Source organism: Homarus americanus, unplaced genomic scaffold (genome assembly GCF_018991925.1).
Source record: "Homarus americanus isolate GMGI-L3 unplaced genomic scaffold, GMGI_Hamer_2.0 scaffold34921, whole genome shotgun sequence".
Taxonomy (NCBI): domain Eukaryota; kingdom Metazoa; phylum Arthropoda; class Malacostraca; order Decapoda; family Nephropidae; genus Homarus; species Homarus americanus.
Window position 1 is genome coordinate 19622859 of NW_024741901.1, and position 26980 is coordinate 19649838.

General features: G+C 38.8%; 1 protein-coding gene across 1 annotated transcript; it reads left to right on the forward strand.

Annotated features, from left to right (window-relative positions):
* Nucleotides 1–610: 610 nt before the first annotated feature.
* LOC121876300 (ubiquitin-conjugating enzyme E2 K-like) lies at nucleotides 611–25275 on the forward strand. Its single transcript, XM_042381350.1, has 5 exons — nucleotides 611–776; nucleotides 2591–2743; nucleotides 15588–15670; nucleotides 16811–16974; nucleotides 21520–25275. The coding sequence occupies exons 1-5, from the start codon at nucleotides 630–632 to the stop codon at nucleotides 21654–21656; spliced, it is 684 nt and encodes a 227-aa protein (XP_042237284.1). The 5' UTR covers nucleotides 611–629; the 3' UTR covers nucleotides 21657–25275.
* Nucleotides 25276–26980: the final 1705 nt, after the last annotated feature.

The following is a 26980-nucleotide window of genomic DNA, read 5'->3' on the forward strand; positions in this document are numbered from 1 at the left end:
AGACTTGAGCAACACTGGAGTGGGTTCAGGTACATTCAGGAGCCGGTGCATGTCCAGTACTTGCCAACAGTGCGTAACAGAGACGTGACCGATCGCCCAAGCGGCTAACGAGCCGATCAGTGGTGAAGAAGATAAAAGAAATGGAAAAGTAATCAGAGACATGACCGATCGCCCAAGCGGCTAACGAGCTGATCAGTGGTGAAGAGGATAAAAGTAACAAGTAAAAGAAACCTTACTTACACAGTACTAGAACTGTCCCTAGAAGCGCGACTGACTTAGCTGTCAGTATTACTTTATCATAATTCGACATAATAAAAAATATAAATTTTCTATCATTTTGAATATGCAACGTAACTCTCTGTAGTTTAGGTGTCAGATTTCTTTCTTTGGAGCATAGAAAAGTTTGATCATCTTAGATGACTCAGAGCCAACACTCACTGGGGAGCGCTTGTTCTGCGAGCTGTATCTCTAATGCTTACTGGAATATTCGATGATTATTCTTAATTATTGGTGTAAATAAATTGTTCACATAATGAATTGTGCTGAAATATTATTGCTTAGGCAATAATCTTTGTGGAGCACAAAAAGAAAAAAATGTATCCTCACCAGTTGATTTAGCATTAGACAAAATGTATGGCCGTTCGTCTCAGCTGGTAGTCAACGAAAACAGTCGAGCAAGTAAACAGTGCCAGGCACCAACCCTGCCCTCAACCATGGCAAACATCGCCATACAGAGAATTAAGAGAGAGTTTAAAGAGGTTATCAAAAGCGATGAAGTAAGTTTTCATCCATCTCAAATACTGTAACTTAAAACTACTTTTGAGTTGTGGGTGGAGGAATGGAAGCCAGGATAAGGTTTACTTCGTGTTGAGGCATGAACTGTAGCTCTGCATGATGTTGTAACACGAATGATGCTCAAATTCCACATATATAATAATGATATGTAAATGAATTTGAAGTATGTTAAAGGATAAATTACCTGCTAAGTGAAATATAGGAGGAACTAAGTTAAAATGTAGGGCTTCAACACATTACTGTACTTTTACTGCAAAATTTAACATATTTAGCAGAACATGAATCCTATTGTTGACCAGTTGTAGAATATTTAACAGTATACTCATTTGTTTCACTAAGAGGACAAGGCTTTGTGCTAGAAGTAAGAAAGGTTATGAATATTGCAGAAATATTCTAGTGACAGTGAATATAATGACAATATACAGAAGTGATATTTTCTCAAGTTGTAAAAACCAACCAAACCCACCCTAACCTACCTAACCTAATCTAAAAAGGGTTCGGTGTATTTAACATAGTTAAGTTCAGTTATATCTGGGATTTGTCAGTTTGTTTTGTTGTTTTAAGAATTCATGGTAAAATAGTGTGTTTGTGTTGATCCACTTATCATTCTTTACATCAGTGGTTCTCAAACTGGGGGTGCGAGGTTGGTACAGCAGGGTGTGAGCCCATGTGAATATATACCCCTGTACTGTATAAAGGTACCTGTACCGACATTATTTTTTATTTACAATTATTTGTGTAACATTTTTTTTCACAGTATGTTTCAACCATTCCCCATATGCACAAGGCACATGGATAAAATAATTACACGTTAGTTGATCTTGAAAATAATATAAATACGAATACTGTACAAGGAGTAAAAATTATTGAAAGTTGATTAAATTGATTTTAAAGGATGGAGAGGGATGTGAGGGTTTGGTAAAAAGCAAATGGGTGGGGGGGGGGGGCATCATGTGAAAATGTTTGGGAACCACTGGTTTTCATGATGACTATTTCATTCATAAACAATTTCCAGCTACTGTTCTAGACATGCAAACACTTGTAGCAACTGCTACATTATATGATTTATTGGAAATGAGAAGAATCAACCTCACTTACTAATCCTAGGATAGAAGTATTATTTTAGGTTAGGTAGGATACAGAAAGGTCACTGCTAAGCATTTGGTCACGAGCTAGAAAGTGTTTTCAACAGTTTAAGCCCTACAAAATTAATGATGTCGGCTGTATGAGGTGGATGGAAGGTTGTTACAGTATTTTTAACAAGAACCATTAAAATTACAATTCTGAAAATTGCAATGCCTCAATTTGTTAAGGTTTTCCTGAAGTAAAAAAGAAGTTGCCTTCAAATGGAATTTTTTTTCTAAAGTTTCTAACCTGTGCAAACATTCCAGATTATTACCATATGTTTTATTACTTAAAATGCAAATTCACAAGGAAAACAAGTAAGAAGTGAATTTGATAATCACTTTGAAACAGGCCAACCAGCAGTACAGTACTGTACCAATTTAACTGATGTACTGCCCATATTGTAGTTGAAATATATTAATCTTACTGCTTTTTCTTGTTATTGAGCAAGTCTTTGGTGGTCAAGTATTTCATATAAGAAGAATATAATCACCACTCACAACCTTTCATATCTTCCCCTCCAGACTATTTGGTTTTCCAGTACTGTACTGTAGTTGTTGTAATGGTAACATAAATTTTTAAACTTGTTTTTTTATGGCAGAGAATATATTTACCTGTATTTCAAGAAGAGAAATGAAAACAGAATTTGATAAGTAAATTATAATTTCAGGCTCAAAAATGTGCCATCAACGTAGAACTAGTTGGCGATGACTATCGAGAATTGAGGGGAGAGATAGCTGGGCCTCCAGACACACCATATGAAGGTGCAACTTTTCACCTTGAAATAAAAGTGCCAGAGACATACCCTTTCAATCCTCCCAAGGTAACTTTTTGTGGATTTTTATACAATTGTTAGAGTTGATGGTAATGAACAGTTCCCATTATAATATTTTTCCATTTGATGAATATTCTGTACCCTTTCATTTCATGCCAATTTTTTGGATATAATTTATAAAAAAAAAAAATTGTGAAATTGATCAGGGAATTTATTCTTTTAGGTGACTATTTTTCTGATATAAGGTGATAAACTGTGCAACCAGGGTTATGGTTTAAATCAAAATTATTATATTTTTTATTAATAATTAAAAAAAAATTTTCCCCCCTGAATTTCTTTGGGGTAGTATTGTATACACCCCTACCCTCTTATTTTTTATCTTTTTAGAACTGTACTGTATACAGTTTTCTCTTTATTCATAAGACAAATTGTGTGATTACTTACTTATAACATTTTGTATTACATAACATTCATCTCGTTGAAAACGGTTATCAACAACCAGACTTTTGTCTCATTTTCAACCCAGAGAGTTCTGTTTCATATATTTATTTATTTATTTTTTTTGTACTGGGGTCTGCCCCAATTAGTCCGATTTATTAAGGTTTTACTGTACATATCACAGTTTAGCCTGCCTGCATCACAAGCTTAAGACGACTGCATCTGATGGTGAGTACAGTACAGGTATACCCCGAAAACCAACGTCTCAATAACCGCTGATTCACATAACCAACGTTTACATATAGGGGAAATACCCTGCAAGTTTCGTTGATACCCCAGGTGTCCGACAATTGGGAGAGAGCAGCAGAGCTGTTTTGAATATGGTGGGCGGTGGCGTGGTGCAAATTCTTGCCATGAGAGGGCTGTCACGCTGCCTCTGACTCATTCCCGCCTCTCTGCTTTTGTTTACAATCACCATGTGTCTCTGCCTTCATTTTCTTTCATTATTTTTGACTTCATGTGTTATGTAATCATGCCTAATCGCCTCAGTGCTAGTTCCTCTTGTGCTGCCCCTTTTAGGAGCCACTTGTTATGATGTGATAAGGCATAATAAGGGGTGATGAACCAGCAAAGATTGGTAGAGACTTGATTTTTTTTCCGACTTAGTGTGTTACGCAATCATGCCTAAATGTCCCGTTCCTCTTGTGCTGATGTGATGTGATAAGGTGTAATAAGAGTGGTGATGGACCAGCAAAGAGTGATAGGGACTTGAACTTGCCACCCTACACCGTCTCTACCATCCTCTATATATGCTTTACATTGTTTATTTAAGACTTATTATGCCTGCTTTGTATGTCTGCTTTATTTTCTTGCTTGACAATATGCATGACAAAGAGGGTAGCCTGTACCTAACCCCCTGAATTTTTTATATTCTTATGGGATTAATTGCTTTGATATCCATTGATTCACTAACCAGTGACTTTTCCCAGTCCCTATATGCATTGGTTATCAGGGTATGCCTGTATACTCTATACAGTAGTGTATGTTGTTTATTTACAATATATTGTAAGTGTACAATGGTGTTTGCCTAAATAAATACAACTCTGTGTCTGCCTGTGCAAGATGCGTAATTTAGACTCTCCGAAAACTTTCCAGGGATGTGAAAATTCGTCTCCATACCCAGAAATCTGTCAATCCCGTAATTGCTCTGAACCAATTAGTCCGGCGAATGGGGATATCACTAGTGAGATCTGGAAAGGAGAAGTTTCAAACCGAGGTATTAATAACTATCATTGATCAGCTGAATAGTACACTGGTTTGCCATACAGTCGTTTATTCATGCAGTATAGTCTGCATTTACGCCGTCAATTGAACCCAAGGAGGTCCTCGTAAAACGAGAAACGCGTACCGGTAAATGAAATAACAGAACATATGGGATTAATTGAAATACAGACTGGGCCGACCCCCAAACTCCACTTTTTCCGACACAATTACATTCGTTGTAGTAAAAATAGTATCTTAATTTTATGATGGTATGCACACTCACCTAATATAGAAGAGAAATATCAATAAGAGAATAATATACTGTACCAGGTTAAAGAAAAATCAAGGTTTAACACTTACGTTAGTAGAAGAGATGGGTCGGCATACGGGGATGGGGGCTGGTTCTGAGGCAGAGGGCAGATTAGTGGCCCTCAGGTGAATCACTATCACTATCCACCACAGATGTCAGGGCCTCCCTGACAAACCCACCAAAGTCACCATCACTGTCACTGGCTTGGGCTGGCTGTGGTGGGTTGTGGGCGAAGAAGTCAGTGATGCTACGCTGACGGCTAGTGTTGATGTGGTCATGATACATCTGGGTGTACTGCTCCATACTTTGGTCTAGAAGGTTATTGAAGACTTCATACCGGTGATTGACATGGTCTTTTGAAAGGGTGAGCTTTAGTTTCTCGGCAAACTCTATGGCATCCTTTACATCACCACGAGTTAACTTCTGTTCTCTTGCTGCCGCACCACTTGCCTCCTCACTGACGTCATCGTCTTCCAACATCTCGTCGGCAGTCACCTCAGGATCCCTGATTACCTCCATGATGTCGTCGTTGGTGGTCTCGGAGAAGCCTGCAGCTGTAACACTCTGTGCAGCTTCTCTTGCAAGGTCCACTGCCACTGCAACAGACTGAACCTCACCAGCCACATGTTGCCTCTGCCTCCCACCTGGGATACCTTGCAACACATGCCACCACGCGTGACGAATCGTTGCCACAGACAGCTGCCCCCATGCCTCCGCCAAGAAATTAACAGCTTTCTTTACGTTAAACATTTTCCAAAACTGTTTAACTCGCACTTCATGCTTCGCCAACTCTTGTTCTGCATCCTCGTTGTCGTCGCTCTCGCTATCTGTGCCACTCAGAAGGTTACGCAACTCATCCTTGGTGTTGGTGTAGTCGTTCAGGAGCTTAAACTTCTTTGCGGAGAATGCAGCCTTAACGTTGCTTATCAACTCCTGGTCCATGGGCTGGATTAACATCATAGTGTTGGGAGGAAGGACGACCAATTTTACACTGGGGTGACGATCCAACAGTAGGGGCGAGTGTCCTGGTGCATTGTCTAGCGGCAACAAAATGTTGAATGTATAATGAGACAGAACACAATGAGAAGATTACATATATAAGTAAGAATAGAGAGTAGGAATGTAAAGATAGGAACTTGGTAGCGTGGCCGGGATGTTATTTACTCAGCGTCAATACGCTTATCTTTTCTTCTCATATGTCAATACACATATATTACTTCTTAAAGGGACAACTTGTTAAACACCTCTTCGATACAAATATTTATTAATTCACTCCATGACATGGACACATTAATATCACTATTATATCGGGGTACTAACACATTATGTTTTACGTTACTCGACACTGACTCTCGGACACACCTGAATGAATACACTTCCCACAGTAGGTAACTCACCCTAGGAATCGTTCTGACAAGACTCACGTGTACCCTGACGTAGGCCCAGTGGATGCTTGGCTGGGCTGCCTCCTATGGGAGGCTTCTGCTTAGCTGGGGTCTGGTCGGGAGGGGGACCTCCCGACCTGGGGAGAGGACAAGCGTGACTCTGAGAATCTCCAGAGTAATGTTCGAATGGCAACCAGGATCAGAATGATAATGCGAATGATAATGGACGGGACTGTAGGGCCTTTATATAGGGTCGGCCCAGCCGGCTTTTGACCTCTAACCAATTATCACTAAACTGGTTTGATCTGGATAGCTGTGTGCAGGTGTGGTCCTGCCCAGGTGTCTTGGTTAGGTGAGGTTGTAGGTCACCCGGCTAACTCACGTCATTAGCGGGCGAGGTCAAGTCCCTAGGGTCGACCTGAGGTGTGTCAACCCGGAATGTGGTGGTACCACGAGGTCTGTAGTGTACTTGCTGTTATATGTGACATAATTCTGGTCTGTAAGCTTTGGTCTGACAATCAATAATTACAAATGGCACATTATTTTGCGCGAAGAATTTCTTCACGTCGGGAACGAAACAGTCGTCAAACCAGGAGAGGGACAGACGAGTGAACATCACGCCTTACATGAGGTTAGCCAGTGGACATTTAGCTTGGTCATGTCCATGTTCTTGTAGGCTTGCGGGCTGTGTGGATCACCGACAACTTGAGCTTACAGTTACCGGAGGCATTGGTGGTAAACAGGACGGTGATGCGCTCCTTCTGCAATTTCCGGCCCCGACACTTGCTGGCAGACTTGACAACGAAGGTCTTGGAAGGTAATTTTTTCCAAAAAAAGACCGGATTCATCCACGTTGAACACCTGATCGTCGGTGTACTGTCCTTCCTCCATAACTTCTCGTAAGAATGGAGGAAAATCCATGGCGGCAGCACGGTCAGCACCAGTTCCTTCACCAACAATGTTAATGTTGGTAATCTTGTTCCTTTTCTTAAACCCTTGCAGCCACCCAGAGGAAGCAGTGAAGGGTTTGGGCTCTGCAATTCCCATCTTGCGCGCCACTGATGAGTACAGTTCACGAGCGTAGTCCTGCACTGCCCGCGTGTCGGAGGCCATGTTCCGTCTTGCCTGACGAATTAAGTAGCTCACCAGTAAATTCTCAGTCTTGAGCAGCACCTTATTCTGACAATACTTCACCATTGAAGCACCTGCAGACTTTGTGATGCTCATGTGTTCTATAATCTTGGCGGCATCCTTCTTGATCGTCCGGATCGTAGATTCGTTCACGCCATGCTGGCGCGCCAAATCAACTTGTCTCGTTCCTTTCTCTAAATCTTGCACGATCTTGTACTTAACTTCGTAACTTAGGGCACGTCATATCTTCTTGGGCTTGGGGCGGCTTGGTCCAGATAAATCAAGGTTTTTTTTGGGGTGGTGGGGGTCCAGCGGATGCCATTGTTGAACAGATTAGCAGGCACAAGAGAGAACAGTATACGCGGTGACTGAGAACAATGAGACTGACGTGGCTAGGTCAACAAGCTTCCCTCCCATGCCAGGCCACGTTATATAACATTAGACCAATCACAGCTAGCGGCGGAGGGAGGTAAGAATGCGTGGCCCAATCACAGTCCGATACCTCATATGACGTCAGCGATAACGCAACAGCGACGTACTGCGCATCCATATCCTCGCCGCTTCCCGCGTATGGTCGAGAATGGACCGCGTGAATAAAAAATGGCGTGGCGCGTCTGGACCTCCAGTTGCTCTCCGCGTAAATGACCAAATTTACCGCGTAATTAAAGCATTTTCATTCTGGCAAGGCACCGCGTAAATGACCAAACGCGTAAACAAAAACCACGTAAATGCAGACTATACTGTACAGTAAACCCTCGATAACTCGGCACATATGGGGCTCTGGCCTTGCCGAGTTATCCCAAATTCTGACCTATTGAGGCACTTCCCCCCCTCCTTCAAAAATACAACAACAACAAATTATCGACCCATATATGTGTACACCCACTAAAAAATTATTAGCCACCCGTGTCATATTGTATCACGCTGTAAGGGTGCTGAATAAGTTTTTATTGGGTGCATATGTGTGTGTCGTGCATGTAATAATAATAATAATAATATTAATAATAATAATAATAATAATAATAATAATAATGATGATATGATAATAATAATAATAATAATAATAATAATAATAATAATAATAATAATTAACAGTTTATTGAAAAAGTCGGCAGCCCGAAGGTTGAAAATATATATTAGACAAAAATGACTTATTACATACAAAGACATGGGTTGGGTGGGTCATTTAACAAAAGCTTTCATTACTAAATGAAGAAGGAACAATGATTGAACATACTGTACTGTATGTATACATGTGTGTGTGTGTACAAGTATCATGTACACCCACTAAAAATTAGGTGACACAGATTCATAGTAGGTGACACAGAGGCATGGTAGGTGATGCAGGTGGCCACATATGCCGAGATTTTCCCAAATAATTTTACATATTTCGGCATTTCCTGAGTTATACTAATGCATTTCGAGAAAATATCCACGCTGAGTTATTTTAAATTCCAAGTTATCATATGCTGAGTTATCGAGGGTTTACTGTCTTGTGAATTTACTTTTTTTTTTTCCTATAAACCACAATGGACATTGCAAAATTCCAGTCACTGTAATTGGTTGGTAGTGTAATCCCAGTGATACTGAGGTCAGCATGGTTGATGAAATCATTCTTTTAATATCATATGCTGCCCAACAGATACATGGTTTCTATAACAAGGCTGAAAATCATAACTACAGGAGCAGTGAATTTATCATATACAGCTCCTCCCCGACTTTCGACGGTGTTAGGGACCCAAATCCAGGTCGTAAGTCGAAAATGCTTAAATAATACATAGAAAATCTAAAATGGGTGTCCCTTTTTCTTCTCAGCACCACAAAACTCTCACTTTTAAGCTTGCCAGCCATTTTAAAGTGAATTGCAAACGAAAATTTTGTCACTACACAGCACAATCACTGAAGTTGGGACTCGAAAATATGTAATTTGACAAAATTTTGGTACAACTGAGGCGGTCGTAAGTCAAGTAGGTCATAAGTCGGGGAGGAGCTGTACAGTATCGAATGGCTCTGCAACATGTATTGAAATGTGTCTTTGTTATTTTGGAAATAGTTTTGTGAATGTACCTGTATACTGTATGTGCTCATAGTCTAGTGTTGTACAGGTAAATGCAGTTTTTCAAAGCTGAAGCATAAAACAAATGAAATACAAGCAGTCCCCAAGTTATGAATGGCCGACTTACTAACACATGCACTTATGAACGGGATCCCAATATATTCATCACAATAATCTGTAACTAAGATCCCATTTTGCATTAATTTCATTTTTTCTAAATTGTTTAGCATCTTTTATTTACATTATTTTTTTATGTACAGTAGAAGTCCAAAAATCCGGACTGCTTGGGGATTGGGTCGGTCCGGATTTTCAGATTTTCCGGATTCTCAGGCAGTACTTTTAAAATTCAAATTTAAGGAGGAATAAAGAAGAGATAAACAGATACATTTTGCTAGTTTATTCATTAGCAAATATAGCATGCTTCATTTATCAAGTTTTAAAGAAAAAGCTGTGAATTCTAGAATTTTATTCTTTGCCTTTTTTATATCATAAGTTGTAGACTTTCCAATGTTGTATGTTTCCATTAGAACAGTATTGCTCACACCACGTTCTATTTTAATTATTTAAAGTTTGTCACTCAATTTCAACTTGTTCTTCTTTCTCTTCACGCAATGAAGTTTATCGACTTTAGGAGCCATTATTATGGGCTCTGTAAATGGAAAGAGTGGGACTCAAAATTACATACGTTGTCACAGTTTGATTGCTTGTTTTAAAGTGGCGACCGCGTGGTCGCTTGTTGTCGCTGTGCAGCTGTGGCGCTCACGCATGCGCACATACACACAAAAGCCAGCTAAAACAAAAAAAGTTTGAGTTTTCGAAATGTCCGGATTCTCGGGTGGTCCGGATTTCTGGCATCCGGATTTTTGGACTTTTACTGTAGTATGGGATATTAACACTCTTGGGGTATTCATTTGCGCATGAACTAAATTACCGGTTAGTTTTTCATACGCAAATTTGCATATGAACCCAAAAATTATAATATAATAATTTATGTTTGTGTATGAATGCTAGATACCTGTACAGTAATGTGATTTTCAACTAAATCTAATTTTGTGCCAAATCAGTCGAAAATGTAAGTCTTACACCTTAGTAATTTTTCGACCAAAATATACTTTTCTCTCAGAATTAAAATTTAAAGGGTTTATCTAATTAAGTACTTACAGAATAACACATTAACACCAAAATCGCACATACGAAACCCATAATTGGAGATAAATTAGCATTGAAAAAGTCATTAAATTTTCCAAGCATAATTAAAACAACTAATTACCCCGAAGTCGAATTGTGGACCTCATAATCGAAATCACCATGCTCAGGAGTACCTATACATTAGGCTTTCACCAATAACGTTTAATAGGTGCCTGGAAAATAACGATATTAGTGAAAACATTATTTGTGTGACATTAAAATACATGTAAAAAGGGTTTATTGGTGCCGCCGCCCCAAGAATTTCACCCAATTTTTCCCCTTAGAAGCCCTCTTAACACTTTTTGTTCGATGAAATAAAAATAATTGTTATTCAATCATCAAAATAAAGAGTTTGAGTAATATAACACTTAGCTTGGGGGAGTTTTTGAGGTGCTTGGTGTGATGATTGTTCCGTATCTGAGGGCCGCTAAGACTTGCACCCTCTTTCATTCTACAAGCTAACCATTTCACAAGAAAATGCTCTGTTATCACTAACAACCTGTTTCTATCGCCTTTATCATTCATAGCTCGCCTCGCATTTCCATCACTACCAAAATATTTCTTAGCCAGCGCAATACTCTTCTTGGTCTCCTCTAAGTTCCTCTTAATATTTTGCACTGTAGACTCAGGACAGTTCAATTTCCTCACAATATCAATGTTCCGTGCACCACTTTCATTGAGCTCAACAATCTGTCCTTTATCCTTGACCGAGTAGGCACGCTTCTTGTGGCTTTGTCTCTTAGCTTTGGGATCTTTTTTCTCATTCACTTTAAAAGTTCCCGGGCGTTCAGGCGACAAATCACTCCCTCCACCACCTCCCTCACAGGCAAAAATGCGGAAGCCATTGTTGATTACCGACCCTAGCAAAACTGGTTATAGAGGCAAAAATCTCCCACGTGGGCGCAGCGCTGTATTCCACGGAGTGTGTGTGAGAGTGAGGCGGAGTGGACAACTACGTCATCAACATGGCGTCAAACAATTGCTATCATTGATGCGCTTGGACGCTTCCCGCAAAATCTCCATTATTCAAGAGAATCCAGACGTTATTATCGAAAATGGGTAATCTATTGTAACTTACCGTTATTGTCGAAAACATTATTGTGGAAGTCGTTATTGGCAAGAGCCTACTGTACACAAGACGTACATTTGGCAATGTCGGTGTTATCTGGCACCTATGTACACTGCCTCCAAACTTGCGTGAGTGACCGCACCAGTCACCCTTTGTGGTTCAACATCACAGGACATAACCTATATTTCCCACCATGTTTTTGTGGCTTGTGGTGATTTATCGTTCATCACAGCGATTTCATTTATTGATGACAATGTTAAGATAGTTTTGAACCATGCCTTGTGTTGCTGGCGGAGGTGGAAGGGTGGGAAAACAAAAAATACGAAGAGATTGCACCATATGGTGATAGTGTGGTGCCTACTGAGGCCTCTCCCAGTGTCCCTGACCCTTCTAGTGCATGTCTAACCCTTCAACAAGCAGTAATAGAGCGAAAGGAACTGCCCGGCATGTCGTGGTTAGAAGAAAAAATACAAAAAGTGTTGCACATGTGGTATCTCAGCCATCGCTGTGTGGTTTACCTCATGATCGCTCATCTCTTTCACAATGTGCACTACCCGTCCTCCCACTAAAAATAAATTTAGTCACCTTGTTCAGGAAGTGGGTCACTGTGGGGCACGGAGCAAGAGAGGAAAGGGCGGGAGGGGGGAGGGGAACATCACCAAGTGCTCCAACATCTAACAACATGTAAGTAAAGAAATTCATTAGTGATATCTTCCTTTGCCGGAACAATTGGTGCGGAGCACTTCCGGGAATAAGAGATTTCCAGGTAATGAGACGACTCTCTCAAAGCCGGGAAAAAAATCCCTCATCCCCGGAATTTTCCGGGTACCGGGAAATTTTTTCCGAAGTTCCAGAAATTGCACATTACATCATCTCTCGAACCCAGAAAGAAATCCCCCATCCCCGGAATTTTCCAGGTGCAGGAAAATTTTTCTCGGAATTTCTGGAAAATGTGCCAGATTTTCATCTCTCAAACCTGGAAAATAAATCCCCCTATCCCCTGAATTTTCCAGGTACTGGAAAAATGTTCTCTGAATTTTCCAGAAAATTCTGGCTATAAGAGAGTTCCGGTTAAGAAGGATTCCTGCTAATGGAGATACAGTATTAGTTTCCATAAAAAAATATATGTAATATTTTTATGCATTACATTTCACCAATAATTTACAATTAATATTTCATATGAATTTTGAAAATATAAGCATATATTAACACATTATGAATAATTTATGTAAAAAATATAAACTTTGAGCGAGGAACATTCACATTTGGGAGGTCGAGTGGCATCCATGCACTGCCATTTGTGTTATACTCACACTTATGTATAGATTTAATAATTTTATTATGATTACCTAAGTCTAGATAATGTATTTACAATGCTACTGCAACAAACCCGACCTTTATATCTTCAATAGTATGCTTGCTATGACTCAATATATACAATTATCTTATGCGGTCGGAGGGTAAGTATGAATAATCTGTACTTGGCCTGGGCGTGCTCATCAGAATACAGAATTTACACCACTATTACCTAGTGAAATTTTAGTTTTTTCACAACTTTTCTTCTATAACTATTTTTTGCTATACATGTACACTTTATAATGGAATAAGGTTCATGTAGGAATTACATGAAATAATGATGGTATAAAGTGGTGTATAGTATAAACATTTTCATTAAGCGTAAACAAAAATTTTGTGTTCTACTCACACTTACATATATAAGTAATTATTGTATCATGATTACTCATATAATAGTGTTTGTAGATTATTTATTTACAATGCTAATGCAACAAACCCCACCTTTTTATCTCAAATAGCAAGCTTTTGATGACTATGTATAATTATCTCTCGTATGGTGCAGTCAAGTGAGGTGAGGTTAGTGACCAGCCAGACCCTGAGCGTCTCACTGGAGAGCACCTTCCTAAATCCAAGGGTGTTAATGATGTTCTGTATGGGGAGGGTTGTGCTTTAACCTAATCTAACCTATGGAATTAACACTGTTCTTACTTAAGAACAGATCGACTTATGAACAGGGTCGAGAAACAACTCTGAGTAAAAATGAATCAAGAGGCTGAAGATGCTCTCATTGATGTACTGTACAATATATAGAAAGTGATATTTTGGAGAAATTGAGTTTTTGTGATATAATTCAACTTTTACTTTTATCCTCTTCACCACTGATTGGCTCGTTAGCCACTTGGGCGATCAGTTATGTCTCTGTTACGCACTGTTGGCAAGTACTGGGCATGCACTGGCTCCTGAATGTATCTGAACCTGCTCCAGTGTTGGTCAAGTCTGGTCTTGAAAGAGCTCACACTCAGTGCCGTCACCACACTCTGGCAGATTGTTCCAAGAGTTCACGACTCTCACTCCGAAAAAGTTACCTCTCACAGTTATCCGGACTTTCTGTATGTAAGATTGTGTGTACATGTCACTGAGTAAAAAAAATAGAAAATAAAAAATTACATCTAGCTACCTGAAATTATGAGTTGAAAAATAACCATAACAGGTGGGAAATGATTGGAAATTTCCTCGCTCGGCCGGCAAATATTTTGCGCTTATTTTAGATAACTCGTTCCAGAACATAACCAGTTTTTTAACCGTTTATCTGGATACCCGTATACCAGATAAACGGTCCCATACCTGTGTTGTTAATAACACTCATGGAAAAGGGGCCCATAAAAACTAGCCTCGGGCCTTAAGTACTGTACAGTCAATATGCCACTGTTTCCAAGCCATGCCTTGACCACCAAGTGTCAAGAGAATCATAATTTAAACAATGCAGCAACAAGTACCAAGTTTATTATAAACAGTACCTCACAGAGTGTACTATGACTACTATGGTAGTCATCAAACAGGATGTTCTAGAGTTTATTGAAGCTATAAAAGGTTCCTAATAATATTTGACTTGAAGCTTAGAATTATTCCCAAACCTTGGCACATTGGAATGAACTTGTTTTATTTTTATTGTGATTATGGTTATTATTATATTTTTGTATTAATATTATTATATTGACTATTGCTATTGTTATTATTAATATTACAGGTACGTACTGTATTATTGCCGTGGTCCCTCGGTTAACGAACACAATTCGTTCCACAGTCGTTCGTTAACTGAAAATTTCGTTAACCGAATCTATTATTTCAATGGGATATTGGGTAATTGGTTCCAACTCACAGAAAAAGTACATACAAAATACTGTATAACAGTAATAGAATTAACAAAACATTAAATATAAACTAAGTACTGTACAGTATACTGTACAATAATAAATAAAAAACAATAGAATACAGTACTGTATTTTAACTTACTTTGAGGTGTGTATGTCGTACTGCCGGCAGCTTTGTTTGCATATCAAACAGCCGATTAGTAGAGGCAATGGATGATGACATGCCATATTCTTTACAGAGTGCATTGGTTCTAATGCCTTCTTCATGTTTCATAATAATTCCTGCACTGTATATTATCAATATGTTAACTAAATTTCAGAATGACCAGTAATTTTAATGTAAAAATGCAAAAATATTCAAGAGACCAACAAAATCGATGTTCACTCCACTGTAAACAAATTTAAACTGAGAAGCGTTGTTGGGTGATTCAATCAGCTGATGGGTGCACAAAAACTGTTCCCTGTACTGTCTATATTATCAATATGTTAACTAAATTTCAGAATGACCAATAATTTTAATATAAAAAATGCAGAAATATTCAAGAGACCAACTTTCTTGATATTTACTTCACTGGAAACGAATGTAAACATAGAACCAATTACTGTATTGGCAGACTAGCCGATCAGCTGATGCACACAACAAAACGTGTTTGTCGTAAGGATTTTGTTAATCGAACTGAAAATCCTATGGGAGCTAATTCGTTAACCGAAATTTCGTTAATCGAACCGTTTGTTAACCGAGGGACCATTGTATTATTGCTAATACAGACAAGAAACAGTGCTTTTAAAGACTACAGGTAGCATTGGTTACCTACATACAATACTGTATACCCTGGAAGAAGCAAATAACTGTAATTTCTGAGATGTGTATTTTCTGTTTGACAGGTAAAATTTGTCACAAAAATCTGGCACCCCAACATTTCATCGGTAACTGGTGCTATTTGCTTGGACATTCTCAAAGACCAGTGGTAAGTTACAAGACAAATAATGAATCCTTTGGATTATACCGTACCAGTGCAATACTTATTAGCTCTTCATGATTTTGATAAAGTTGTGAAGTTGGCATGTTTTAGAGGCTGCATTGATACTCTGATGTACTGTAAACATACACAGTCACACCTAGGTAAGGATATCTACAACTAGGATACCCTACAGTATATCAGATTTGTAAATTTCATCAGACAAGCACTTCTCTACATGGCTATGCAATTATGACTAGGTATCCCAAAATTTATCATTAAGAAGACAAAAATACATTTTAACCCTTCAACTGCTATTCCTGCTGCATTTAAAGGCATATTGTTTAAACTCTTGCTCCTTTCTAGCTTACTATGGGTGCTAAATACTTCCTGCCACTATAACTCATCTGGGTGGAATTTTCCACACTCCCTCAACTCCTCAGGTCATCCCTCAGTTGCCTGAGTCAAGACAATTATTATTATTATTATGCTGTACTATCATAATTTTAAAGTATTCAGTATATTTATGTCTGGGGAAATATTTCGAGGACCATATTTTTAGTATTTTGTGAGTAAGAAAGGAACAGTGTACAAGTAAGTGCAGAAAATAGAACATAAGACTCGAAAAAATTATTGAATTAAAATGTATTTTTTTTTGTAAAGGTTAACACTAATTTAGAATTTTTCAAAAATCTTGCACCTGTGGGGGGCACTTTTACTGAGTAGTTAGCAGTTAAAGGGTTAAAAGAGTGTATTTCATTGCAAAGATATTATTTAGTGTGTTAACTTTTGTTTTAAGGATCCAGGAATATAACCCTTAATTTACCAATACTGTAGTAGCTGAGTTCAGTTCACACAAATTCAACATGCATGAGGTTTTACAAGACCACGACTTCATTTATGTTTGGTCTTAAAGGAATCCAAATTATCAGATTTTAGACAAGTAGTTATTTTTCATAAAGGTGAAAAGGAATTGGCATTTTTATTGCTTTATAGGATTTAGTGCTGAATCTAGAAATTATGATTGTATGGAAGAAATTCTGGATCATAAACTGTCAAGTTCACTACTTATCACAGTTAAAAGATTAAATTATACATGAAAGGATTTCAGAGTAGATTATACCGTTTTCAAGAAGCTTTACTTAACAGGGCAGCGGCAATGACTTTGCGAACAGTACTCCTCTCCTTGCAAGCATTATTGGCAGCAGCAGAACCTGATGATCCTCAAGATGCAGTGGTAGCCAGACAGTTTAAAGAAAACCATGCACTCTTCCTCCAAACTGCTCAGTATTGGTCACATGTCCATGGTGGAGGTAAGTACAAAAACCATGTTGGCAATCGGTTCTTTTATTGGAGATGGCTATTTTTCTTGTTTTCATGCTGTGTGTGCATTGAGAGTATCTTCTCAATCTCTGGATTTCTCACCTTCGTTATTATGTTGGCAGAAAGAGGTGTTGCATGCTGAACAGCACCTCTTATCTTGTCTGCATTCTTCTTAATATTTCGAATCATGGACTCACCCAGTTTATAGTAATGGCCAAGTGCTGATCCACCCTCAACCACCTCAGAATGATTCAAAATTTATAACTTTAATTCTGGTGTTTGGGTTGTTCTCTTCCTCTTCATGGGTGGACAGGGTCTAGAAGATATTGTAGGATGCTTGGAAGCCATATTACAATATGGTAAAAAAATTTATGGGTGTAAAAAACACCAAATCATGAAAGAATCCACAGGAGTGATAGAGCAGTAATTCACATGGAACACTGGCTAATGCAAGACTGAGCGCTTGTGGCAGAACGACGCACAGCACCCAAACTTGGCCAATGAAACACAAGACTCAGTGATGGCGCATTTACTCGCATAAATTGAATTCCTGGTAAAAATAGGGTCCTTGCATATGAGTGAATTCGCATACAGCATACTGAACTTTAATAAATTGAGGACTTACAATACACAGACACAGGTAAGTGTGGAGGGATCTACTCCTACTGTGGACCAACTGGCCCGCTTGGCGTCATGCACAGAGCAAACATATTTGGAACTCCTGTCTGTCCAATCTGTTTTGTTAGACCATACCTGCGTCACCAATTCGCCAGACGGCTAGCCCACCCATACTCCTTCCCCTGATGTGACATCACGGCATATATACATTGCAGTACACACACATCTCTGAGTCAGCTGGGTGACTGCCAGGCTGAACTGTGTTACGTCACCAGAGGATGATTTTAGTGAACGTAAACTGCAGTGATATCTCCGTTAACTGGAACAATTGGTGCAGAGAACTTCTGCAAATGAGAGATTTCAGGGTAATGAGACGATTCTCTCAAACCACGAAAAAATCTTTATCTCCGGAATTTTCAGGGTACGTACCAAGAAATTTTTCTCCGAATTTCCGGAATTTGCATATTATGTCATCTCTCAAATTCAGAAAAAATCCCATATCCCCAGAATTTTCTCAGAATTTTTCAGACTGGTCCATTATTTCATTTCAAACCTGCAAAAAAATCCCCCATCCCCAGATTTTTCCAGGTGCCGGGAATTTTCAGAAAATGCGCATCTTGGATTATCATTCCCAAACCCAGAATGTTCTGGAAAATTCCAAGCAAATTTAAATTCTGGCTATTGAAGAGTTCTGTTTAACAGGAATTCCCACTAGCAGAGATATTACTGTATGTGCTATTGTGGGTTTTTTTTTGTGATTGGTATCAATTTTATTGTTTATCATATATTTTTTTTTTCCATTTTTGACTTAGGCAATTTGCTTTGCTGTTATCCCTCAATTTAGTGATAATTTTGTTTAACATTAGGTTTTTCAGGACTGCAATGCCATCATTAAACTAGGGATACCTTTATAGTAAACAGAGAACTTTTTTTTTTTTTGCGCTGAACTGAAGCCTCGTAGAAGGATGGAACTGTTTGCATTAGAATACTGTATTTGACAAAAGACACAGCAACGATGTTACAGTACAGTACGTGTACTGTATTAAAATTTTTCCATCATTATGTTCCTCCAGAAAATTACATCAAATACAGTATAATCTGCATTTACGCGTTTGGTCATTTACGCTGTGCCTTGCCAGAATGAAAATGCTTTAAGTACTCGGTAAATTTGGTCATTTACGTGGTGAGCGGCTGGAGAGGTCCAGACCATTTTTTACCCACGCGGTCCATTCTTGACCATACGCTGGAAGCGGCACGGTGAGTGGTGCGCATTAGGCCGCTCTTACGTTATTGCTGATGTCATATGACGTATCGGACTGTGATTGGGCCACGCATCCTTACCTCCCTCCGCCGCTAGCTGTGATTGGTCTAATGTAACATGACGTGCCCTGCCACCAGAGGGTAGAAGTCGCTGACCTAGCCGGGCCTGTCTCATTGTTCTCAGTCCGCGTATACAGTTCTCTCTTGTGCTCGCTATTCCCCTCACAACTCACAATGGCTTCCGCGGGACCCCCACCACCAGAAAGAAACATTGAATTACCTGGACCAAGCCATGATAATGTGAAGGAAATCATCGAGTTGGGGGAGAAAATTAAGCTCATCCTTGACAACGACCCAGACAAGCATCGGTATGAAGTGTCTAATAACCATCTGACGAAAGTTATGGAGCCGTATATCCAGATCTATCTCGACAACATCAATGCTAGTCGTGAACGTAGTATTGAGGACTTCCTCGCCTGCAACCCACCACAACCACGGCCAGCCCAAGTCAGTGATAGTGAGGATATGGACTTTGAGGGGTTTGTCTGGGAGGCCCTGCAAACCTCTGTGAGTAGTGAAAGTGAAAGTGATTCACCGGAGGGCAACTAATCTGCCCTCTGCCTCGGAACCAGCAGCCATCCACGTGTGCCGACCCAGCTTTTCTACTAACGTAAGTGTTAAAAAACCTAATATTATTGATATTTCTCTTAATTATTAATTGTGTGTGCATACCATCATAAAATTAAGATGTTATTTAATAATAATAATAATAATAATAATAATTAACGGTTTATTGAAAGAGCTTGGCAGCCAGAAGGCTGAAAATATACAGTTACATATTTGGGGAATGGGTTTCGAATTACAAATAATATACAAGTAACATAAGTGACACAAATAAGACATATAATAACTAGATGGGGAAAAGCTCAAACTACAGTTCATTTCAACATAGTGACAGTGTAAGGAGTAGTGTTTACTGGGAGTGAATACACTGGTTTATTACAAGTTATTGATAATTTTTACAATGGTTGGGACTGGGCTGTTCTTATAGCGATCAGTTCGTGCACGTATGGACTGGTGCGGTTGTGGTGTCGAACAGCAATTCTCGGACTAGGGATCTCAGGTGGTAGTAGGAGCCGGTGTCGAGGATGGTGTAGAAGCTTCTTACCAAATTTGCAGATGAGGTCGTGGTGATGGTCAGTGAGAGTCGAAAGGGTCAGTGTGTTGAGCGCTTCTTGATATGTGGAGTAGGAAGGGGAGAGAATAATCTTGCATGCCCTCTTTTGCACTTTTTCTAGGTGTTTACGTTGTGTGGCATTTAGGGAGGAAGACCAGGTGGGGGAGGCATAGGTGAGCTTGGGAAGTATGAATGTTGTGTAAACACTGAGGAGCTCGTGTGCAGGAACTACAACGTACGTATTGTGTCGGAAAAAGTGGAGTTTGGGGGTCGGCCCAGTCTCTATTTCAATTAATCCCATATGTTCTGTTATTTCATTTACGCGTTTCTCGTTTTACGCGGGCCTCCATGGGTTCAATTGACCGCGTAAATGCAGACTATACTGTAGTATAATGATTTTTCTGGACAAAGAAGACATGGACATAAATAACGTGTTAACAAATATCATAAGTTAGATTTGTTCTAGAAATTAACTGTAGAAACCCCTTGGTGTGCCATACCTGTATTAGAAACTTTGACCTTGATAGCTCAAATTTCAAGGTCTGGTAAATTTTGTTAATTATCATATGTTAGAAAATCTTAGCATAAAGGCTTCAAATTCAGTACAGAGACTCTAGTGGCCTCTTCATCAGTTCATACGTAATATCTCTTTTGGCCAGAATCCCTCTTAACCGAACTCTCCGATACCCGGAATTTAAATTTTCTCGGAAAACGTTTCCAAAGCAGGAATTTTCCGGAAAATTTTGGCTTTGGGAATGATTTTCCGGGGGGCACATTTTCAGGAAAATTCTGAGAAAATTTTCCCAGTACCCAGAAAATGCCGGGGATGGGGGAGTTTTTTCCGGGCTTGAGAGATGAAAATCAGGCACGTTTTCCGGAAATTCCGAGAAAATTTTTTCAGTGCCCGAAAAAATCCGGATATGGGGTATATTTTTCCTGGTTTGAGAGATGATGTTATGCGTAATTTTTGGAAGTCACGAGAACATTTTTCCGTTACCCGGAAAATTCCAGGGATGAGGGATTTTTTCCAGCTTTGAGAGATTTGTCTCATTACCCAGAAATCTCTCATTCCCGGAAGTGCTCTGCACCAATTGTTCCAGGTAATGGATATATTACTTTATAAGAAAGGGAGCAAACAGTGAATAGCATTGCTGGGTGAGGCATGTTGTCTATGATGACCTTGTAATTTTATTTATAACTTTCTCATCATCATCTGAGATCTTGTGACAATCTAGGGATAATTTCATTCATACTACAGTTTGTTGCCATTCTTGAACTTGACGCAGGGATAAGTACAGTATTTATATATATTATTAAAGTACTGTATATAAAGTGACTGGATAAATGAATTATGTATTTTTTTATTACTACAGGATATGATTATTTCTGTTAAGTCCATAGCATATGCCCATGTGGGATGTTTAACTAAGTGTGCAACATAATATGCTTAATTAATGATAGTCTTGCATTTCTCTTTCAGTGCCCAAAGGTAACAGCGAATTTTCTAACAAAGTTCGATGTCTGATGGACATGGGTGTAGGAGAACATCAGGCTCTTGTTGCTCTGTCATCTTGCAACTGGGATATGGACCGAGCAATTGAACAGCTGTTCTCATAGATGCATGCATTAGTCTTTAATAGGTAAAATTATTCTCAGACAAATTTTGGGAAGGGGGGGAGCTCACACCTTTTAGATATAATGATATACTGCCATTTATTACTTTTACTTTATAGTAAATCATAGATTATTGCCTTCAGTATGTACTGTATATTTAGGAAACACCACACTCCATAGTTCAACATTATAAAAAATTTGTTTTAAGAAAGGTGTCAGAAAAGAGTGTTGATTGGTCAAGCTCATTTCCCTCAATTCATCAGTGGGCACATCTGATGTTATCAAGTGCTAAATTACCTATTTTACTCGAATTCACTTTCCAGACATACTCACTTGCCATAGTATCACGCATACAATTAAACTGTGCCGTATATCAGATACGGTCAATATTTATGTAGGTTCATTAATTTTTTATATTGGCATCATTTTGTCTTTGAATTATTAAGTATCATGCAGGGGTTTCTTACTTGTAATCCTCATATTTTTTATATAAATTTTTCTAGAAGTATTACAGTAGAAAACAGGTGTGTGTAAGGAAGACATGTAATTGTTCCAGTGATATTGAATTTGAATTTGTGTGTTTAGTCACAAGAGCAGAGAGTTGTGGGTAGTAGTAGGGGAGGGCTTTAAATTTGTTATGATAATACCATATATGGTGTTCACAATACAGTACTGTACTATATGGATTTTATACAGCTCTCCTTTTCTTTTCTTTCCAATTTTATGGCTAAAGTGATATCCCTTGTAATCTTGAGGCCAGTCACATTTCATTGTGATTTGATACATCATTAACATTTTACCTGGGTACTGTATATTGGTGTCCAGAAGTTCAATTGTATTCAAACATTTGGACAATCATCTTTGCCTTGATGAATTGAAAATCTTTCTTGGGAGTTTAATCAATTTTACATACTCTTTTTAAGTCATGTCAAACAGTTACCTCAGGAACTCCAAAGACTCTTGAATTAAATTGTGAGTTTTGCTGGAATTCTTTAAACATTACTAGAGAGTGAGAGGCCAAGTGATATTCAGTCTGCTGTTTTATGATGTGAAGATAGATATAGTGTGGTCTGATGTTGGGGGTAAGGCTTTTTGTCTGCCTCATTCAGGGAGTAGAATTGGTCTATCATCATACCAAATCTCTCCTGAACATGTATTTCCACCATCAGTGAATTATGAACCTGGTGTATGAGCAATTGAGGCATGGCAGTAAACAGTAAGCAGCTGTGTCGCTTATAAACTACTGACTTGGGTTATGAAGCAGAGAAGGTATAAAAAATATGATTTTAATATCAGTATACAGTATATTATAGATTAATATCACTTATCTACAGATGGCTTATGTTTTCAAAGACTTCCCTAAAAGTGATAGATACAATTGCTGAGAAACATTTGAGGCAAAATGAATCCTTGTTGGCAACTGTTATTTAAAAAAAAAAATTATGAATATTTATGTCACATTGACACTGGTCATTGGAAGAAGTATCTGCTTCCATTACTAGGCTTTAAGTACAGTACTGAAGTGTTTTAACTGAAATATTTTATTCCAATGTTTAGACAGTTTTGAAAATGCTGGTACAGTGGGGTTTCATTTTGCACGGGTATATCATACTGGTACGTATCCGTACATCAGAAATAATGCCTTTAACACATTTTAAAATTGCTATATTGTCCTGGACTCGCCAACTGAACCTTCCAAAAATTACACGCAATGTCACATAAATGGCATTTACATTATTAAATAAATATTTAAGGACGTCCGGGAAGTTAATATTGCAATACTCCACCGAATAGTGGAGGTGTGGGAAGCTCTGGGAGATGATGGGGATCTGAGGCAGGGGGTGAAGGCTAGTCGAATTCAAAGCCTTCAAAATCAACTGCAGACACTTGTAAACTGACTTCAACTTCATCACCAATCTCTAGAGTGGCAGGGTTATCATTACTGAATTCTCTTTGATCTTCATCCTAGGTGGTAATGAGAACTTGGCAGCGGTGTTTAATAAACTCCTGGTAATGTTGCTTATAGGGTTCCACCAAACTGTCTAACTATGCAATAAGTTCATCACTGCATTGTACACCGGGATCAGCACTAATTAAAGCATCCTTGAGTTCTTCAGCGTTGCTGATAACATGCGTCATTTGCCGCTGAGTCATGTCTCCTTCGGCCTGCTCTGGTTCCGCCACACCACCAACACTTCCTTCCGCCGCCTCAAACTCAGTCTCTTCATCTTCCGTCTCCTCTAGCATGTCGTCTATTGAGATGGATGCCCCTGTTGCTCCAATAACTTCCATCACATCATGTACATATCATGATTGGCACACTTATTTTTATAATGTATCAGTACTGTTATGAATAAATTAAAAATAATGGTTAACGCAGCAACGGCCAGTCCTACCTCCTCCTACCCCCCTTCCTTTGCGGAGGGAAGGGTTCAGTAGTCAGGAAAGAGATTACCTTCTGATTCGACTTGACCTTTTATTTTGAAGTCGCATTTTATATCGTATTTTGTTCTGTTATTTAATACTGTATGTTATATTATTTATGATGAAACATACACCATAATAGGCTTATCATATGAGAATATAATAATGAATAAATAAAAATGTGAATATAGCAACAAAAAGTCCCCCACCCCACCTCCAGCACATTTACATATGGTGACATCTCTTGTACCTTTTAGTTCTCATTGGACCTATATCAAATCTTATTAGCCCACTGTACAGTATCCCCATTAAAGACACTACAGTATATATTTTAAGAATAAAAAAGGTAATATATTTTATAAAAAAATTGATTATTTTTTAATGAACTGTACTACAGTATACTACTGCATTACTTACAGTACTATGCGCACTTATAATGTCCAGTAACTAAAATGACTGAAATTGCTAAATTATTGAATAAATAAGCAAAAGATCACTAAATTAACAATATACCGCTACCCATGGCTTTTTGCGTATCTATAACTCTGGTCACATTTCAACTAATTGCGTAAACTATAACTGTACACTCGAGACCTGCGTAAAATGAGACTTCACTGTATTATAAAATGAGTTAAGGATGAATTAATATTCGTTATTTCTATTTAATGATAGTTAAAACAGCCTTTTGCCACGAGCTAAGTTAGTTGTGCTGGTAATGTCCGGTGCACACTCACGGATAACAAAGTAGCTTTCCCACGTCACACTCAGTTGAATTAAAACTAATTGTCAAGCACTGTGCTATTTTCTATAAGATTTGTTAACTGGTTCTGTTATATTGTGCCATCCTACCCCAGTAGATGTGATATTGTTTATTAATGTTACAATTTTCTTATTTATTATATTTTTGGTTGGCATTGAGTTATTTAACATTAATGGTTTATTTTATTTACAGCTCATATACCAAATTGCTATATAAATATTATATTGATACTCATTGTTACTGAAGTTGGTGCAGGTATAGGTAGATCATGAAACTGCTGTAAAAGCTTTTAAGTTATCATATATTTTTTAATTGTTCAAAGAAAACACTTACTATGTTAATGTTTAAAGTCTTCAGTTGAAGGAAGTCTTTATGATCACTGATAATTTATAGACAAAGAATATAAATTGTATAAAGATTATCCATTTCTTATATATATATATTTTTTTTTTACATCTATGCTTCTCACCTCATCCAGAAAGGCACAAGCTGAATCTATCTCCAAGAAAAAATTTGCTGCCAAATCTCATTGACGTCTTCAAGTTAATATCCAATGTTGTGGACCAGATAGCAGTGTTTTGATTATTTGCTGAAGAATTATTCCTCATGTGTGTGTATGTACAGTAGCTAAAACGACTATCTGTGCAGGTGGGGGTCGATATGCCCTGAAATCTTACGTGTGACTAGTGACAGCCCTCATATCCCAAAATTTATCGTCCATGGTATCATATTGTTTCCCACAAAGTATGCACAGATAGTTGTTTTAGCTACTGTACAGTCACAGTCAAAGATAATCATCCATCCCTCCTACTATCATACAATATTTGCTAGCTCGTGGCCTTTCTACACGACAGGTCACAAGAGTGTGGGGGAAGAGCTAGGGGTGGTGGACCCGTGTAAGGTAGGAGGGCGCAAGTCAAGAGTCACTTATGTAGTGAGAGTGCATGTGGTCTTAGAATTATCCTTAACACCTGAAGAAGGTGTTAAGGTTGGTGGATGTAGCTTGACATTGACGGACTTAATGACTCTGGCAGTTGATGGGCCTAAAGTCCAAACAACTAACCAACCAGGAGGGCAGGTATCAGGGGAGGTGACATATGGACTTGACTTTCCCTTAGTTATCTATGCCTTTACTTGAGATTCTGGGGAGGAATGCGAGTGAGCTTTGGCAGGTAATGTGTCATCAGGGTTGATAAGGCATCTGGCTTCCATGAGGGAAAGCCCCTGATGTGACAACCTAAAAGAGGAGGGAGTGTAGCTTTGTGTTTGGCCTTGCTCACCTTAAGTAACACTAAACTAGGCTGTTATTTGATCACTTTCACCTCCTGCCACTACTGTTCTTGAGAGAAAAAAAAACAATGAATTGTTGCATGGAATATGACTTGTCCACCCATGTGTCCTCAGTCCCAAGAAGACTCCTGGAGGATATAGAAAACAGATGCCATTGGCTTGGTTATTGAGATTCTGTATGACCTATGTTGGTAAATATTAAAAATAAATGAGGCATTACTTGGAGAAACTAGCACAATCGCCACCCAAGCCACAATCATGTTTATGACTACAAACGGTTCTTAAAACACCCTATTTTCATGAGGTGATGGATGAAGCGCAAAAATGGCACTGACCATATGGTTAAAAGTCCATAGACAAAACCTAGCTCTGGTCCGTATCTCTTTTTTTGGGGGGGGGGCACCCCCCCTACATCCTTGTGTAAGGTGAAGCTCAGAAGCGTTTACAGCGCCCAACAGGGAAGCATGCTAAGTTCATGCTTGCCTTTATGTCTCACGAGTTAAGGCCGTAGAAGCCTGAAGAGTCAGTGGTTTATGTCATGAAGTTATTGGAAGCTCCAACAACTTTCCCTGAATACGAATTCGCAACTTTCGACTTGCAACAGGTACCTACTTTACTGCTAGGTGAACAGGGACTAATGGGGGCTAGGAAGTAAGTCCAAACAACTTCCACCGGCCCGGGAATCGAACCCGTGACATCTCGCTTGCGAGGCAAGAACGGTACCGCATCTACCACCGGTCCCCCACCCATATCTCATTGAAGCAACATTTTGACCATTTTTGCGTGGTAAATGAAGCACATCCGCCAAATTATTGGTGTGAAACTTACGGCCTTATGTCAAAAGGCTGTAATT

What these genes read in the sequence shown, in the direction of transcription:
- LOC121876300 (XM_042381350.1), top strand. Translation starts at nt 630, where the DNA reads ATGTATGGCCGTTCGTCTCAGCTGGTAGTCAACGAAAACAGTCGAGCA. An exon ending in AGGTTATCAAAAGCGATGAA is followed by an intron (nt 777 to 2,590) that starts GTAAGTTTTCAT and finishes TTATAATTTCAG; the next exon opens with GCTCAAAAATGTGCCATCAA. An exon ending in GTCACATGTCCATGGTGGAG is followed by an intron (nt 16,975 to 21,519) that starts GTAAGTACAAAA and finishes TTTCTCTTTCAG; the next exon opens with TGCCCAAAGGTAACAGCGAA.